General features: G+C 45.9%; 1 protein-coding gene across 7 annotated transcripts in view; it reads right to left on the minus strand.

The window, feature by feature from the left end:
* Positions 1–16,401, minus strand: part of dlg5a (discs, large homolog 5a (Drosophila)) — a 62,694-nt gene that overhangs the window by 17,506 nt on the left and 28,787 nt on the right. For 4 of the 7 annotated variants that reach the window (XM_061231421.1, XM_061231420.1, XM_061231419.1 and 1 more), the window contains exons 3-14: positions 15,760–15,928; positions 13,967–14,110; positions 11,548–11,731; positions 8,805–9,064; positions 7,575–7,887; positions 6,752–6,982; positions 3,540–3,724; positions 2,726–2,851; positions 1,887–2,019; positions 992–1,119; positions 721–896; positions 139–242 (exon numbers count right to left, since the gene is read on the minus strand). In XM_061231421.1, coding sequence (XP_061087405.1) covers positions 139–242; positions 721–896; positions 992–1,119; positions 1,887–2,019; positions 2,726–2,851; positions 3,540–3,724; positions 6,752–6,982; positions 7,575–7,887; positions 8,805–9,064; positions 11,548–11,731; positions 13,967–14,110; positions 15,760–15,928 — 2,153 coding nt within the window. Of the gene's footprint in view, positions 1–138; positions 243–720; positions 897–991; positions 1,120–1,886; positions 2,020–2,725; positions 2,852–3,539; positions 3,725–6,751; positions 6,983–7,574; positions 7,888–8,474; positions 8,489–8,804; positions 9,065–11,547; positions 11,732–13,966; positions 14,111–15,759; positions 15,929–16,401 lie in introns of those variants that run through there. The other 3 variants (XM_061231423.1, XM_061231418.1, XM_061231422.1) reach the window with 2 other exon arrangements.

The raw sequence follows: 16,401 nt of genomic DNA on the forward strand, positions 1-16,401 counted from the left end.
CGAGAGGGGAAAAGAAGAAAAAAAGAAAAAGGGATAAACCTTACACTACAGCATGACTGAACTCGCCAATTAAACGGTCACATACTAGACTCTGAACTGCGGTGTGCTGCAGGTTCACGGCACGGCTTGCACACTTACGGCGATGAGCCGGTCTCCCACCGTGAGAGACCCTTCCCGTGCGGCCGGGCTTCCTGGCGCCACAGAGGCCACGAACACCCCGCTCTCCAGACCGACGCCGCTGTCTGAGGGGGGAACACAGGAGGTGAACACCAGAGACAGCAATGAGACTGCTGCTTTTCAATCAAGTGTCAGAAGTGCATATTTAATAGAGCGCTGCAGGGTGCCATGACAGCTAGCACAACCGCCACTAAACCTGTGTCAACATGCACTTACTGACAGTGCGAAACGCTTACATTCAAACGCCCTCACACTTTTATTTAGGCAAAACTGGCCCTCAAATTCAAATCCGGTCCTGGTTTTCCTTCCTCCCATGTAACTGACTCAACAATTAGTGCTACTGATACTAGGTATCCTACGTGAGGGGTGCTGGTATGTGCAGTCTTAAGGCCTTCCTAGAATAATTATATGTGGGGAAAGTCCGTTCCACCATATACTACATTTCTTATGAGCGTTGCGACTTTCTTTCCCTGACCCGCTTGCTCAAAAGATCATTCATAAATTTAAGTACAACTGCGAATGAGTGCAGTAAAAGTCTCTGACCTTTGTGTCCCACCAGATTTAAGTGTATGGGAGTAACAATTCTTCCGCCCAAGGACTTGCGTCTGCGGACCACCATGTTGATCACTCCACCTCCGTTGAGGACGGCTTTGATGACCTGCTTCCTGTCCTTATTGGTGAGGTCAACGTCGTTTATCTTCAACAACCAATCATTCACTCTGTGAGAGGAAATACATGGCACTGTAATAAACCTTAAGGGGTCTGAATTCATTTTCTTTACTTATTTGTGATCTTGGCAAGCTCTCCACCCTACCTTAGCCTTCCATCTGCAATACTTCCTTTGTCCACCTTGGTAACAAAAATTCCACAATCTCCTGGCAAATACGGATCATTTACCCCTTCTGCTACATCAAACCCAAGTGCTTTCAAATCCATGTCCTCCTGTTGAGAATAAACCACCATTTGAACTCTGCAGTTAATACAGATACAGTGCTTTTTAATCATTATTGTATAAAAGATCAGAATTAAAATTAAAATTAAAATTAAAATTAAAGATTAAAGGAAATTAGGATCAAGTCAACATCACATATACTACTGTAAGAACAAGCATATAAATCATCCAAAACTTAGGGAGTGGGAATTGTAGTTCATAATTTGTACACCTGCATAGTCCATTAAATTATTTAATTTATATCTATCATAGAACACGAGTTGAGTGGATTGCATTGCAGTGGACAGCTTTTTCCCTACCACAAGACCTGCGTTAGTATGGACATATAAATGGAATGTATATAACCTAAACATGCACCCTAAGCCCGAAAACTTAACTACACTAGAAGTTTAATACAGTAAGTTCATCTAGAAAATGTCTTCAATTTCTCCGCAATCTCAATGTGCAAGGATGAAAGCCAACTGAACCCAATTCAACCCCAGCGGATCTGCAGGCCCAACTTGAGCAGAACACAGCAGTGATTTTCCGCCAAGAAACTCCAGAATTACCCCACATGAACCGAGGTGAAGAGAGGCGGATTTATTCTGCCAGTGGAGCTGGGGGTGATTCAGCGGCTGGATTGTGAGACAGAGGGGGCGAGTGTGACCGGGGCACCAGGGGAACCCTGAGGCGTGGTGGAGTACTTAATGATCACAGCGAGTCAGAGCCCAAAAGCAGCTTATCGGCCAGAAAACTGGCACGAATCGATGTGGCTTACCCGGTCCTTCTCAAACTCCACCACCTCCGTCTCCCACTCTAAGGAATCCGTGTCGATGGCCGAATCGTGAGAGTTATGAGCCATCAACTGCCGAAACCTGGCCTCTTTCTCCAACTGGTTCTCCATCTTCTCTCTGAAAGAAAAATAGCGTGTCAAGACAAGCTCCCGTAATGAAAAGTTAAATCTGGTCACTCATCCAGCTTTGCTTTAGTTTGGCTTGTTCAGACACACCTTGCCCTCAAATCTTACCCGTTGAATTGAACCATTTTGTAACATCATTATTTGTTATGTGGTATTGTAATTATCCACCTTCATTTCAGTCAATTTGTAAGCTCAATATACAGAAATTATAGAATGAATTGAATACATGTTAAACATCAGGGAAGGTCAAAATATTGTAAGTGCAGAGATATGACCCAGATGAGCCTTAAGCCTAAACCAAGCCAACACCTCTACACAGAGAAGTTTAATTCTGTCCCCATTAAGACCAATACGAATCTAGCATAGTCACAAATGACAATAAGGTTATCATCACCAGGCAAAATAGGTCTAGTTCATGCATGCATAGAAGGGATTGTATGTAGACTGACAGCATATCCCAACTGTAAAGCTATTCTTAATCTTTCCACAAGGTGGCAGGCAAGACCTCTGCTCAGTTCACAAGCTCATTAAACTGAAGAGGCAAAGATGTGCATGAAAGAAGGGGGTGGGTGTGGGAGGCTGTAACCGCTTCTGGGGCCAGTGAAAAAATGAATGAAATTCATGGTTGAAGGCCCCATGAAGGCAGGAATGTGGAGGTTGGCAATAAGGAGCTGGCAGGAGGGAGAGAGAGGACCTACTTGAGCTCCTTGAGCTCCCGTGACGCGTCGTTCTTCTGCTTCCTCATGTCGTCCAGGTTCCGCAGGGCCTCGGCCAGGTCGCTCACCGCCCGGTCCCTCTCCCGCCGCAGGTTATCACACAGAGTCCTGCGGGGACGCGCGAGACCAGAGCCGTTTAGCGTGAGCTGCTCCTGACTGCGCCGTCACGCTCTCTCAAACACCTCATTCATTTGTGTGGAGAGTCTTGGAACGCAGCAACACCATCTTTGTGATGTCATGGTTTATACAAACAGCCGTGTGAACACTCTGTGTGAGAACACATCACTAATGATCGCTACCAGGATCGTGATGGTCTTAAAGGAATCGCTCATTCTATAGAAAATCTTTGAACACAGGAAGATTAACTTTACAATGCCACCATAACAATGTAGTCAGCTTTTGTGCACTACCCTTTATTATTCATATGCATAACATACATTTGTTTAAACTCAATCTAGAGCAGGGCTGCTCAACCCCGTTCCTACCGTCCTGGAGGTTTTCACTCCAACCCTAACAAAGGACACCTCATTCAACAGCTAGAGATCTCATTGACCTGCTCCTGAGTAGTCAGGTGTGTGAAATTGGGGTTGGAATGAAAACCTACCGGACGATAGATCTTCAGGGTTGGGCATCTAGCAGTTAGAAGAGGTGTGCTTTGTTAGGGCTGGAGTGAAAACCTATCCCTAACCCCCTGGGCGGTAGATCTCCAGGAACAGTTTTGAGCAGTCCGGACCTGGGCCCACATTTCATAAGAACACACCGCACCCGTAAAGACAGGCGGAAACCGCTCGCTTACCGTATGCTCTCCCTCTCGGCCACGATCTTGTCCCTCTCCTGGAAGGCCCAGTCCCTGCGGCACTTGGCCACCTCGGCCTCCTGCACGGCCTCCTTGAGCTCCTGGGACATGGCCTCGTACTGCTTCCTCAGCATCTCGATCTCCTTGTTGGCCCGCTCCATGTCCATCGTGGCAGAGTCCTGCTTCTGAGGGGGAAAATTCAGAGACGAGGTTTATTTTTTTATTCTGGTTTGGTTTGTGTATCTATTTTTTGCTTTCTTAAGTTCTGATCCTGCAAGATGGGTGACTGCAGCACTCCGATGGAAAACGAATAACCTCTTCAGTGTCTGACTGTAAACATTTAGCAATCTGATTCTACTCCCCTTAAATCACAACAGTTGTAGGGATACTATGGGATTTTATGGCTTAATAGTGATACTACAGCCCTCCATTGGGGATTACGATTAGAATTATTATTTCAATGACATTTTCCCCTTTGAACCTGTACACGCACGTATTTGTCGTTTGTGGTTGTCCTATGTTTTAGTATGTCTTCCTTATAATGTCCTTTTTTGTGGCAACAAAAAACAGACGAGGTGGGGAGTCAGAACAAAGTCAGTGCAGAGAGCTCTGCAGGGCCTCGGTCTCTGTTTGAGTTTGACTGCTCTAACTGGAAGTGAGATTAGAGAGGATCGAAGGTTAAATCTGTGGAGTGGATCTGCGGTGTCTCCATCTCCTAGTTCACCCGCTGCATCTCCGGAGTGACGGGGTCTAGTTTTTGAGGGGTTGAGAGTTCAGAGACAGACTCGCTTTTAATATGTCAGCCATTTTCTTTCTCCATTAATGTTTCAGGAGACAGGACATCATTTTGCCGACTTTCTAGCCGGGTGCATTTTTTTGCCTCAGTCTAAATCCTCGCCTCAAACATTACTGAGAAATTGTTAACTTAACCAAACCTCCAAATGGGGCCATCCAGAAGGGCATGGGCTTATATTTAGTTCACCGTGTTTCTGGAAAAGTTTGCACTCTGCAAAGAGTTCCAAGAGAGCCCTCTAGTGGAGTTTGAGAGCAGCGTGCCGTGCCCATCCTCAGCTCCCCTGAGGACACTGAAAGACGCACAGGGCTATTTTAAGATGTTCGCAGCCTCCCACATCAAATCGCTCCAATGGCTGATGGGCAGTTATGGTTTTCAGAAGCTGAAAGGCCAGGATATGAGGTCTGGCACTTGTGTTAGACGGCGGAGGGGAGAAGGTAAAGTATTCTTTGGGGAGACGGTAAAGTGCTGCTCGTACAGCCTCAGACAGGTACACTCGGTCAGACACGGAAGCATAATGCACTCAGCGTCTCCCTGGAGCTTGGCTCGCAGCAGCTCCCCAGCGAGACCTCAGAACTGCAGCCTCTCTGGGCAGGCAGATGGGAGAGGGGATTATACACCAGTGTAAGGCTGGAAATACCGCCTGCCAAACACAAACCAGAGAGCCTCTCGGCATATGGGAGACTCAGCTCACAGCACAATGCAGCAGACAGCCGCAAGATGGCGGCGCTACAGATTAAAAGCATACGATTAAATTCCAGTACATCTCTCCATTTGTGTTGGCCTGCTTAAGAAACGGCTCTGTATCAAATAAAACTCGCCGGCAGCACAATTTTATATCCTCTGTGTGTCCATGTCAGGAAAGCCAGGCTCTTCAAACGCAGGCGATTTCCTGACGTAGGGATGTTCGAAAATCGCAAGGCTGCAGCTTTCACCAGCTGAAAGAGGACAGTAAACGACTTTAAATCAAACCCGATGAGACATTTGCTCCGCGGCTAACGGCAGAACTGTGGCTGGGAGATGAAAGGAAACGTTTTCAAGGTGGGGAGTCAGCAGTCAGGAAACTCAGATCGAGGCCTGGCTGAGCTCATCATTTGAACTGGAGGTCAGATTAGAGCAGCGAAGGTTAAATCGGCCATGTCTATCATTATCAGCGCAACATCATGAATAAAGTCCAATGATTAAATATGTCAATAAAATGAAAGCATTACTTGATCTTCTCTGCAGTGATCAGCAAAAATAATTTAAAAACAAACCAAATGATTTCAGTCTCTGTATTGGGCATAGGTTTTTTTTTTATTTATTTTTTTATTAAACTGGATTAGATTAGAAATTGATTTTAACGGATATGAGACATACATGTGAACATAGCCAAGAGCATCCATCCAATCCTTTGTATGGCAAGCCAATACATACAAAAGCACATTTATGTACCAAGCAGAAATGTCCGAAAATGACAAGAATGCCCTACTGCTACTGGCAATATCTAGAAATGTATTAGAACTGATCCTGATGCTCGATGCATGAATAAACACATTTCCTCAGAAATGATCTCCATTCACTAATCACGATAATGGAAGGCTGGCAGTATGGGAATCCAATAGTGGATATTATAATATTGGATTAAAACAGCCACAGCGATAATTACAGCCCTTACAATGTTCTGGTTTTACTTGAAAGCTGCAGAGCTGAGAAAAGAGGGGAGCAGGTGGTAGAGTAGGGTCTGGAGAAAAGCATTTTCTACCAATCACGTTGTGAGTATGGTATGCTACTTCAGCAGTCCTGTATTGGGCAAATGTAAAATGGCCTTGGGCATTTACGCCAAATTGCTCCTGGTAAAGCCACCTGTATACCGGCTCCACAGTCACAGGTCAGCCTCTCACTCCTCTCATACACCTGGGTGTGGGAGGTAGTTATAAAACTATATAAGCTGAAGGACATTTCAGGACATTATGCCATTTGATTTCCACTCCGGCTAAGTTGGAGCACTTAAATTGAACATGGATGTCGATGTGATGTGCTAGAAGACCACCGTGTGAGAAGTAAGCTGAATGCTTGTGAAAATACAAATGTGCTAATTTGTGTCTGCAAACAAGAAACATAGACATAGAATTCACATTCCTTAAGCAGCTATACAACAATTTAAACATAAATGAGGACCTTGAGTCATGATGCGACCAGAGTAGATCAGTGTTTTGCACCAATTTCTGCCCCACTAATTTACATCATATCAACCTCTGTGACAGATGATGGTTGGAGGTCTACCTGACGTCAAGATAGGTTGGGAGCAAAGGTCAAATAGGGGTCCTCTGGGCCAGGAATGGGAGCCCTACATATCTCATTCAAACCAATTTGGAGCAGAATTGCGGGTGTTCCAGGTGTCATAGAGATAGGTGTGACCCTGAGGGCAAGCCCCCACCTGTCTGGCCTGGTAGTACTCCCGCAGCAGCTGGTCTCTCTGGATGATGGCCTCGGTCCTCTCCTTGCGAGCCACGTCCCTCTCCTCCCTCACGGTCTCGATGTCCTTGCAGGCCTGGTTGAGCTCTTTCTGGGCCTCGGCTTTGTCCTTCACCTCGTGACAGTACTTCTCCAGCAGCTCGTTCCGCTCGCAGATGGCCCGGTCGCGATCCACCAGAGCCGAACTCAGCTCCTAAACCGCAGGAGAGCGTGCGTCACTAACCGCCTTTAACATCTCACTTTATCTTCTTAACACAGGCCCTTACATGAGATTATTTTACCCGTTTTCTTTTCTTTTTGCCGTTATTCATTTATATGAGCAATGCCAAAGCTGGCACTAGAGAACAAGGCGGGTGGACTCTTTAGCCGATCAATGACTTAAATGAATCACTCAGGGTAAAACCAGCAGACACAGCAGCCCTCCAGGACTGGAGTGTGACACGTCTGATTTCTACAAGTGGCAGACTTACTAAATTAATTGAATGTCGAAGATAATTAAGAAAGTGCCTTCCTCGAGGGTACGAGAGCAATTCCCCACCTGGGGTTTGAACTTGCCAGCCAAACCTTGCCTGCACATCAGACTCCCAAACCATGACATTATGATCACATAAATGGGGACGGCGTGTGGCTAAAACGTGCGATTTCCCAGGGTCAAATGTGTTGAATTAACGAGTAAGGGCCATTCTCGTATTGCTCATCATACGTTTACAGTATGCTCGTACTCCTACTCGTTTCAAATTCTCTGGACCGTTTTCCCAGTTTGTCCGAGCGCTTGGGTGACCTACTTGTCGGAGCGCCTCCATCTCCTCGCTGGCCACCTTCCTCTCGGAGGACGTGTTCTTCAGCTTGGCCTCAGCCACCTCCAGGCCGGTCTGCAGCTTGTCCACCTCCTTGATGACCTGGTCCCTCTCGCTCATGATGAGGCGGTACTCGTTGAAGACCGAGTCGCGCTCCTCCTTGTACTTCTCCGAGTCCTTCACTGCCTTCAGCTGCAGGGTCTTGAAGCGTGTGGCGTCCGTCTGCAGCCGCTCCATCTCGCGCTGCAGCTCCTTGTTCTGGGACGCCGTTTTGTTCAGCTCCTGCTGCATCGAGTCGAACCTGGGAGACCGCGTCCATCATTAATCATTCAAGCCAAAAAAGCAGCGCCTTACATTTTTGGCTGAGCCATCAACGTACAAATAATTCATACGTTCCCAAGACATGTCTGAGTACTGGAAGAAGAGTCAAAACATTCTAAAAGTTGGGGAGGGGGGGAACCCACGTCCTAGATTCGAAAAACAAATATACTCAATCAGCCTTGCCTTGAAAGATAAAATCCACAGAGATTTCACAAAGGCTGACAGTTACACAACATTTTGAAGATTATACAACAGTGTTAAGTATGGAGATAAACTGCCATGACCCCCCATTTATCAATAGAAGAGCTGTCTGTTACTGTGAGAAGTGACAAAGCATTCCTATTCACCATGGTACTGTAGAAGAACCATGCGTTCACTCAAAAGGCACAGAAAGCATTATTAATCATGAATTGACATATCATACCTTTTGGCTTTATATAACGGTCTTCATATGCAAGCAGAGAGCAAAAATAGAAGAGTGAAGAAAATATGAAGAATGCACGTTTGAGTGGGTCAGCGGATTACACCGGTAAATGGAATAATTGGCGGTTTGGGGAGAAGGGTTACCTCCTCATGGAGGATGAATAGTGGGATGGTGAATAGTATGATTGGCGGTTTGGGGATCAGGGTTACCTCCTCATGGAGGATGAATACTGAGATGGTGAATAGTATGATTGGCGGTTTGGGGAGCAGGGTTACCTCCTCATGGAGGATGAATACTGGGATGGTGAATAGTATGATTGGTGGTTTGGGGAGCAGGGTTACCTCCTCATGGAGGATGAATACTGAGATGGTGAATAGTATGATTGGCGGTTTGGGGAGCAGGGTTACCTCCTCATGGAGGATGAATACTGGCATGGTGAATAGTATGATTGGCGGTTTGGGGAGCAGGGTTACCTCCTCATGGAGGATGAATACTGCTGCTGGTAGTGGATGGCCGTGTCCCTCTGCTTCATCAGCATCTCCACCTGCTTCTGCAGCCGCCGGTTCTCCTCCTCCGCCTGCTCCAGCCGGCTCAGGTCCGTGTTGTGATTGGCCGTCTTCTCATTGTACCGTTTCCGCAGTGCATCGTACTCCTTCTTCACGCCCTCCAGCTTGTCCATGGCCGTGTCGTAGAGCTTGTTGAGAATCTCCGATGACCCGTTCTCTCTCAATACCTGTGGGGGAGGTGTCTTTTGTCATCCTGTTGTTCTCAACCCGCTTTCTGAACAGTGGAAATAAAGCAATGTTGCCAGGGCAACAAAGTCTTTCTGTTAACATTTCTGCTAAAACAAAGTATAGTTCACTTGAATCCCAGTTAGATATGTTGGGCAGCAGGTGGTGCCACTGAGAAGTCTGGGCACATTCCCATGCAGTACACAGTACTGGATTCAGAAATATTCACATTAATGGACCCCGGGGGTAATTAAAGTAGTCAAAGTGTGCAATGTCAGCCTTTTGATTTTCAAGCGGCATTGATATATATTAATTTCCTACATTTTTGTTACATTATTTAGGCTATACAACTGTCCTTTTTCAGTCAAAGATGAAAGCAATTCAATTTGCATAATGCTTCAGCATGCAAAAACCACAGCTATCAGTCAGAATACAGACATGTATCCATTCAGTATGACACGGTCATTAATTACACAAAGCATTGCATTGTTAAGGTGCAAGGCGGCCAAACAAATTTTCAGAACCTTATGAAAAACACTCAATGTGTTCTGGGGAGAAAAGAGAGACATACATCTTATTAAAACCCCGTTTATGACTCATTACAGAACATCAACAAAATGTGAAGAGAAGTGAAGTGTGAAATTAATTTGATGTGGGAAGGAAGGTATTTATCCAGTAAAGCTGAAGGCACTACCACTAAGTTTTCAGCGATTATTGGCATTAATAGACCATGAAACTGTGTGCCGCCTACAGCTCGGTAAACCAAAATATATGTTAAGAAAGGTAAGTATCTATGCAAGTGCCACAGTGAGATTTCAGTGAGAAAGACTGACCAGACTGCAGTGGAAGCAAACAACACTAGCAGCAAGCCATAGGCCAACAGTATGCGGCCTATTTTGGGAAAGACTGAATGACATCACTGTTTGCGCACTCCGCAGTCCGCTAGAGCTAATACTCCCAGCAAAACCGAACATGGGAACCGTCAAAATTAAGAAACTCCCTTTTCCAGAGGCTGGGTCAGTGGCTAATGTAAGTAACGGGACCCTCCTCTCTGTGAGACGAGGCAGACCTTTGGTAGCGTTTCTGAACGCTGCACCAAGCCCGTTCACCCCCGTCAGCCTTTCTCCTCAGGTCCTCCTGGAAACGCCACGGCCTAACAGCAACACGCAGGTCAAAACAACTGTTCTACCCCCTCCTCAACTAAGCAGCCCTGAACTTTAAAGGCATTAATTAAACAAGCGCCATTGTTCCGTGCGAAAAGAGGCAGTGAACCTTAAAAGGGTGAAAGATGGTTGATTCAATCACTCTCTTAACCTTCTTTGTGCCATTAAGACTGGAGGGAATTGGTCATTTATCACACACTCACACACACACACACACACACACACACACACACACACACACACACACACACACACACACACTTTAACAAAGAGATATTAAGCAGCCATTAGATTTGAACGCCATGGAGCACTGTAGAGAAGTGCCGTTAGGTTTCAGTAATTAGGATGTGCAAGTTTTACGTATGACTCGTGGGTGTTTGGAGCCAGTGAGACATCAGCAGCAATATTAGAACAGATGTTTCAAAGGCATGACTCAAATTTCATGGCGTAACACGTGGGTGTACGAGACCTTGTGAAATCGACCAAATCATTTTATAAGATAAACAACGGGTGTCATGTTACAAAGAGGGAAAAGATGAAACTGTTATACAAAGTCATTCTTTCCGCAAGAAAGGCCACGTCTTCATTTAATATTTGGATTCACTGGAAACTGCAAAGGTCACATTTCCTTAAGGCATTAAATGGCAATAATTCACTATTCGGTAATGAGATGGAATGATTTGTGAAGTAAAGTTTAACAAGGGAAGTGACAAATTGCCACTAATGACACAAGAATAGCAAAGATGCCATTATGAAAGACTAAATTAGCCCTCTTTTAATGCAAGGAAAAGCCCACCCTAGGTTTTCTACATATATTTCCAGGCTCAGTATGGTAGGACAGGTGTAGCTACAGTAAGCCTCTGTATCAGAGGACTTGTGTAATGAAGCCTCAGTATTTGGGGACAGGAGTAATCAAGCCTCAGTATTTGGGGACAGTTATAGTTAAGCCTCAGTATTTGAGGACTTGTGTAATGAAGCCTCAGTATTTGGGGACAGGAGTAATCAAGCCTCAGTATTTGGGGACAGTCATAGTTAAGCCTCAGTATTTGAGGACAGGAGTAATCAACCCTCAGTATTTGGGGACAGGTGTAATTAATCCTTGGTATTTTGGGACAGGTATAGTTAAGCCTCAATACTTGAGGACAGGTGTAATGAAGCCTCAGTATTTGGGGACAGGATGTGGTTAAGCTTCAGCATATTATTTGGGGACAGGTGTAATTAAGCCTCAGTAATTGGGGACAGGTGTAATGAAGCCTCAGTATTTGGGGACAGGATGTAGTTGAGCTTCAGCATATATAATTTGGCATTGGGGACGGGCGTACCTGTTGCTGTTGAAGCCTCATGTCGGCCAGCTCCTTCTGGCCCTCGTCGTGCAGCCTCCTCAGCTCCTCGCAGTTCTGCTTCAGGTGGTTGTGTTCGCGCACGAGCTGGGAGCTGTCCCTCTTCATGGTGTCCATCTCCTCCTTCAGCTGGGACTGGTCGCTCAGGAGCCGGCTGTGTAGTGTGCTAGAGCGGGCACATCAGAACACACACTCCTGACCAGCCCTTACAGACACAACCGAATAAGGGAAAAGGAGCATTTCGAAGTTTCAGTTTTCAGATGAAATGACCACAACTTTGCCCATGATTAGAGTTGCAGAACGGGCAAGGAATTACCCATGAATTCAAACACTGACAAACAGGTGACTGTATTGACTTTGAAGTAATTTGTCACTTGAAAATGCCACCAAAAACATACATGATTTGAGTGCCAGGGAGAGCCATTTTCCTGGACTGAGTAGGGAAGTGCTTTTCGAGTTGGGCCAGCGGTGAAACGGCCACTGAAGGATAATAGAGGACTTTTTCTAGTGCAGATGCCTGGGGGAGCGGCTTAAACGTTGTCATAATCCGTTATCTCCCCCATCTCTGTGCTCAGGGCAGCCAGCTGTTGCATTTTTACACTGAGAGGACAGTGTGCGGTCATGGAATTAGACAAACGGGCAGTGCTCCATCCTCACCCTGGCTCAGTCTGTCTTTACATTTTTACAAAACCTTTTAATCTACATCTACATTCTGCCTGGATAATCAGTTTAGATGCAGGTACAATTTGTGCCCCCTTTGTAAATACAGAAATAAGTTTCTAGTTGCTTAGTTTGCAGTACCCATTCAGCTGAATGAGACACACAGGGCATTCAGAACTAGACTAATTTGACCTATGAGTGTCGGCAAATGGAGTCCCCCCCCCCCGTATCGTTGTCATGGAGAGCACCTGGACTGGTCCAGTCATTTGGCAAATCGATCCTGAGTGAAGATGTGACATCAGCGTCCGTATGACTCAAGCATCAAGCCTCTTTTTGTATGTGGACAGATTTGTGTCAATGGCTGGGACTCAGTCAAAATCCACCTTTAACTTCGGCAAATAAATAAAAGGAACAAGAACAGTTTGCCAAGTTCAGCAATGCAATACTCCCAAGTTAACAAAAGCAGCACAAGATGCCGCAACAGCGAAACAGAAGTTCTTCAGGGAGAGGCTGGCGACCACTCTGGCATACCATTTCATTCCTAAATGAAAAATCCATGAAGCATAAGCTTACATTTTACATTGGCTATGTGTAGGATAAGCAACCAAAAGGTTTCTTTAAACACCCAAAAGGTTACATAGCATACAGGGTGATTAGAGGTAATTGCAGATAAGGAAAAATAGTGCTGACAGATGCCGTTTTCTTTGTTCAAAAGGACTGGAAGGAGGAAGATCCCAACAGCAATTTCCCCGTTCAGCTAGAAACACTAATAAATTTCATTTATGCAACGCTGATTTCATTTCACAAACTCCACTACAAATTTCAGATCCGCGTTGTGAACACTCAGGCTCTTATGAAATTAATACATTACCGGGAAGGAAATAAATCTGAAAATATGCCTGCTTTACGATCCTATTTTTCACCGTGGAGAGCACCGGTAACATCCCTGCCTTCAGCCGAGCAGGAGATTACAAAAACAGACAGCAGAAAAACATTAGTATGTGCTCAGGCTCCACCATTTTCTTCTTCTGCTCAGGACAAAATGTCATTTTCTCTGCAGCTTAAGGCCAAAGAGGCTCTCTGCAGCGTGTAGCGCTTAGAAAAATGACAACATGGACACTGGAAACACAGCTCTGCTAAACGCAATCTAGGATTTATGAGGCTTAGCTGGGCAGCTTTAGGCATTTCACATTTGGCAGGGTTTTTTAGGGTAATAACAGACTTTACTGCCCCCTTCAGTCTATACTACCTCTCCCTTTGCCCTAAGACCCCCCTCTCACAACTTTCATCCCTTCCCCCCCAAAATAAGTTTTGTTTACCAAAACAAGTTGATCACCAATTTTAAGATGACAGGCTAACTTGGGTACCTATCCAGGAGGGGAAAGCTGAACTGATTGATGTCACTCACAGGTAGAAGTCCACCCCCTCCAGTCTACCCCACGTCTCCCTTTGCCCAAAGACCCTTCCCACAAACCAGCCCCCACCCAAAAAAAAGATAGAAAATAGAAAGTTGATAACCTGTCTCATCTTCAAATTGGGTACCTATCCACAGGGGTGCACTATGATACACAGAGAGAGCGGACATAATGATGTCACTCACAGGTAGTTCCCCCCACCCCCGTCCCTCCCAAAATGGAGACCCAGGAAATTACACAGAAAGTCAGCAAAGAATATAGCGGAGGAGGACCAGCTATCCCAGGGTGCACTGTGCAGTGAGAGCAGAAGCGGGGACGTGACTCACTGGTAGAAGTCGGCCTCCTTCACTGCCTCCTCGCACCTCTTCAGGGTCTTGGTGTGCTGGTTCTGCAGGGACTGCAGGTCGGCCATGGCCTTCATGCACTGCATCTTCAGCCTCTCGTAGTCGTGACTCGGCTTGGAGTTCGGCCTTTTAGGGGCGAGAAGAGCGTCGCGTTAGCACCGCAAACCCCCCCCTCAGCGGCGCAGCGTGAGTTACGGCGACACCCCGTGAGGGGAGCCAGAGGGGAAGGCCCGCTGACAACATTTCGAAATAACGTTGTGATCCGGCCTGTCACACAAATCTTCAACGCCACACACTGCCATCAATTCAGTTCTCCTGAAGCCACAATATTAATGACAAAAGGCCCAGCAATCAAATCTTACAATGTATTTGGGCCATGGAAATGAAGCGACTAAACTGAAAAACTGCAGAGGTAAAATGGATGAGAAAAACATACATTATTTATAATCCTCTCATCTAGCATAGCAGGAAAATTCCACTATTATGTCATTTAGTGCACACAGTTCACATAAAACACTTAATACCCATGCAGATTGCAGCTTACTAAAAATATCCTTTCCTTTTCACTGTTACTGCAGCTTTGATTTATATTTCAGTGGACTGTCACCAGAGCCACTTTCATTTCTGTATCCGTTTGTAGTCCTTCCCATTTTAAACATCCAATTTTTCCTTTTTCCCCAGGTTCTGCTAGAATTTGATGCATTGTTACTGCTACATCCTAGAACAAGGGTCCTGTATCACAAGGCAGGATTACAGTTAGCTGAATAAAGAGTAAAACCCAGAACCCTAGAACACAGACTGAAGTAAGTTGTTTAAGGTTTTACACCAGGGGTCGGCAACCCTGGTCCCGGAGAGCCGCAGGGTGTGCTGGCTTTCGTCTCCACCTTAAAATAATTCAGACCCAAGAAACCAGGTGAGGTGAGTTAACTGTGTAATCAACGGCTTTCATTGATCAATTAATGCCAAGTAACAACGAAAGCCAGCACACCCTGCAGCTCTCCAGGACCAGGGTTGCCGACCCCTGTTTTACACAGTGCAGTTATCCAGCTAACTCAGTAATCCTGCTTTGTGAGACAGGCCCCAATACAGTTCAGTCCCATGTTTCTTCCTACACTGGAGTCAACCGAGCTGGGCAGCCTCTGCAGTGCAGTGCAGTCCGAGCGCAGCTGCCCAATGACAACCCCCGAAACCTAGACCCCGCCCACCTGGGCAATGCCCTGGCCAATCAACCACATTTAGCCCTTACTCGGTTACCAACCAACACCAGTGTAGAATGTATATTTCATGTCTTGACTTCATCACCGAAGAACAATTAACTCGATTAACAGTTAAAATGATTGATTGGTCACAATGGAAATAATTGAATAAATTTCAGAAATGGTAATTGAACAATTGTAGGGCAACATAATTGTCATCAGGTGTATGCCACCTTTGTTTTTAATGGAAGTTTTTGCAAGAAGGATCGTATTGGACTGATGAAGATCTGAGGGCCGAAACATTGGTAACATATTCGAACACATACTGAGCATATGGAGTTTAAGTGTGCGGTGCTGATGTTTTCCTTTAATACCAATACCGGACCAGAAGGCGTGTCCATAACCCCGAAACTCATTATGCCAAAGCAGACGGGCAGTATTTTTACAGTCAGCTCATATTTATACAACTGAGCAAACAGCACGTTACATACACCTCAAACTTCCCAAACCGGAGGAGCCCCTCCGTGTCTTTCAGGACCCCCGGCTGAAGGGCTGGGCCTGGGGCGGAGCAGGGCGTACCGGCAGTCGTCGAAGGTGGTTCCCGGGGACGACAGCGCCAGCTTCTTGCGCAGGTCGTCTCGCTCCCTGGTCACCTGACGCAGCTGGAACAGGATGGTCTCCAGCTTCTCGCTCATCTGCCGGTTGTCAATCAGGGCCGGGGGCGGGGACGAGGCTTTACCGGTCGTACCTGCGGCAGTGAGTATGTCACCGAAGGAAGAGACTCCCCAAGCAGCCAATCAGAGCCCAGACCCCAACACAACACAGTCATGACAAGTAGAAAGACGTAGGTATTTTATGAGAAGTTGCACAACATGCATTTGATAACCCAAGGCTATCCTTTAGGAAAGCCATTCTCTCTCCATCCAGCCTTTTATTTTTGGTTCACTTTGAGCAGGTTCTACTTAAATTCTTAAAAGGTCATGGGAAGAACTTACAATAAAGTATCCTTGACAGTGACAGAGGATGAACTTCACTATTGAACTTCAACAATAAAGCCTTAAAGCTACCAAAAAGTAGATTTGGAATTGCACATAGGAACTGCACACGCATGAGTATCTTGATTAGCCAGGCCATCGGTATGCTTCAGCATCGCTTTAAGATCGCTTCAAAGGTCTTGGGTGAGAAGCCAACTCATTATAAATAAATCATTGCGTTCATTCG

The sequence above is a fragment of the Conger conger genome, chromosome 2, assembly GCF_963514075.1.
Source record: "Conger conger chromosome 2, fConCon1.1, whole genome shotgun sequence".
NCBI classification, from domain to species: domain Eukaryota; kingdom Metazoa; phylum Chordata; class Actinopteri; order Anguilliformes; family Congridae; genus Conger; species Conger conger.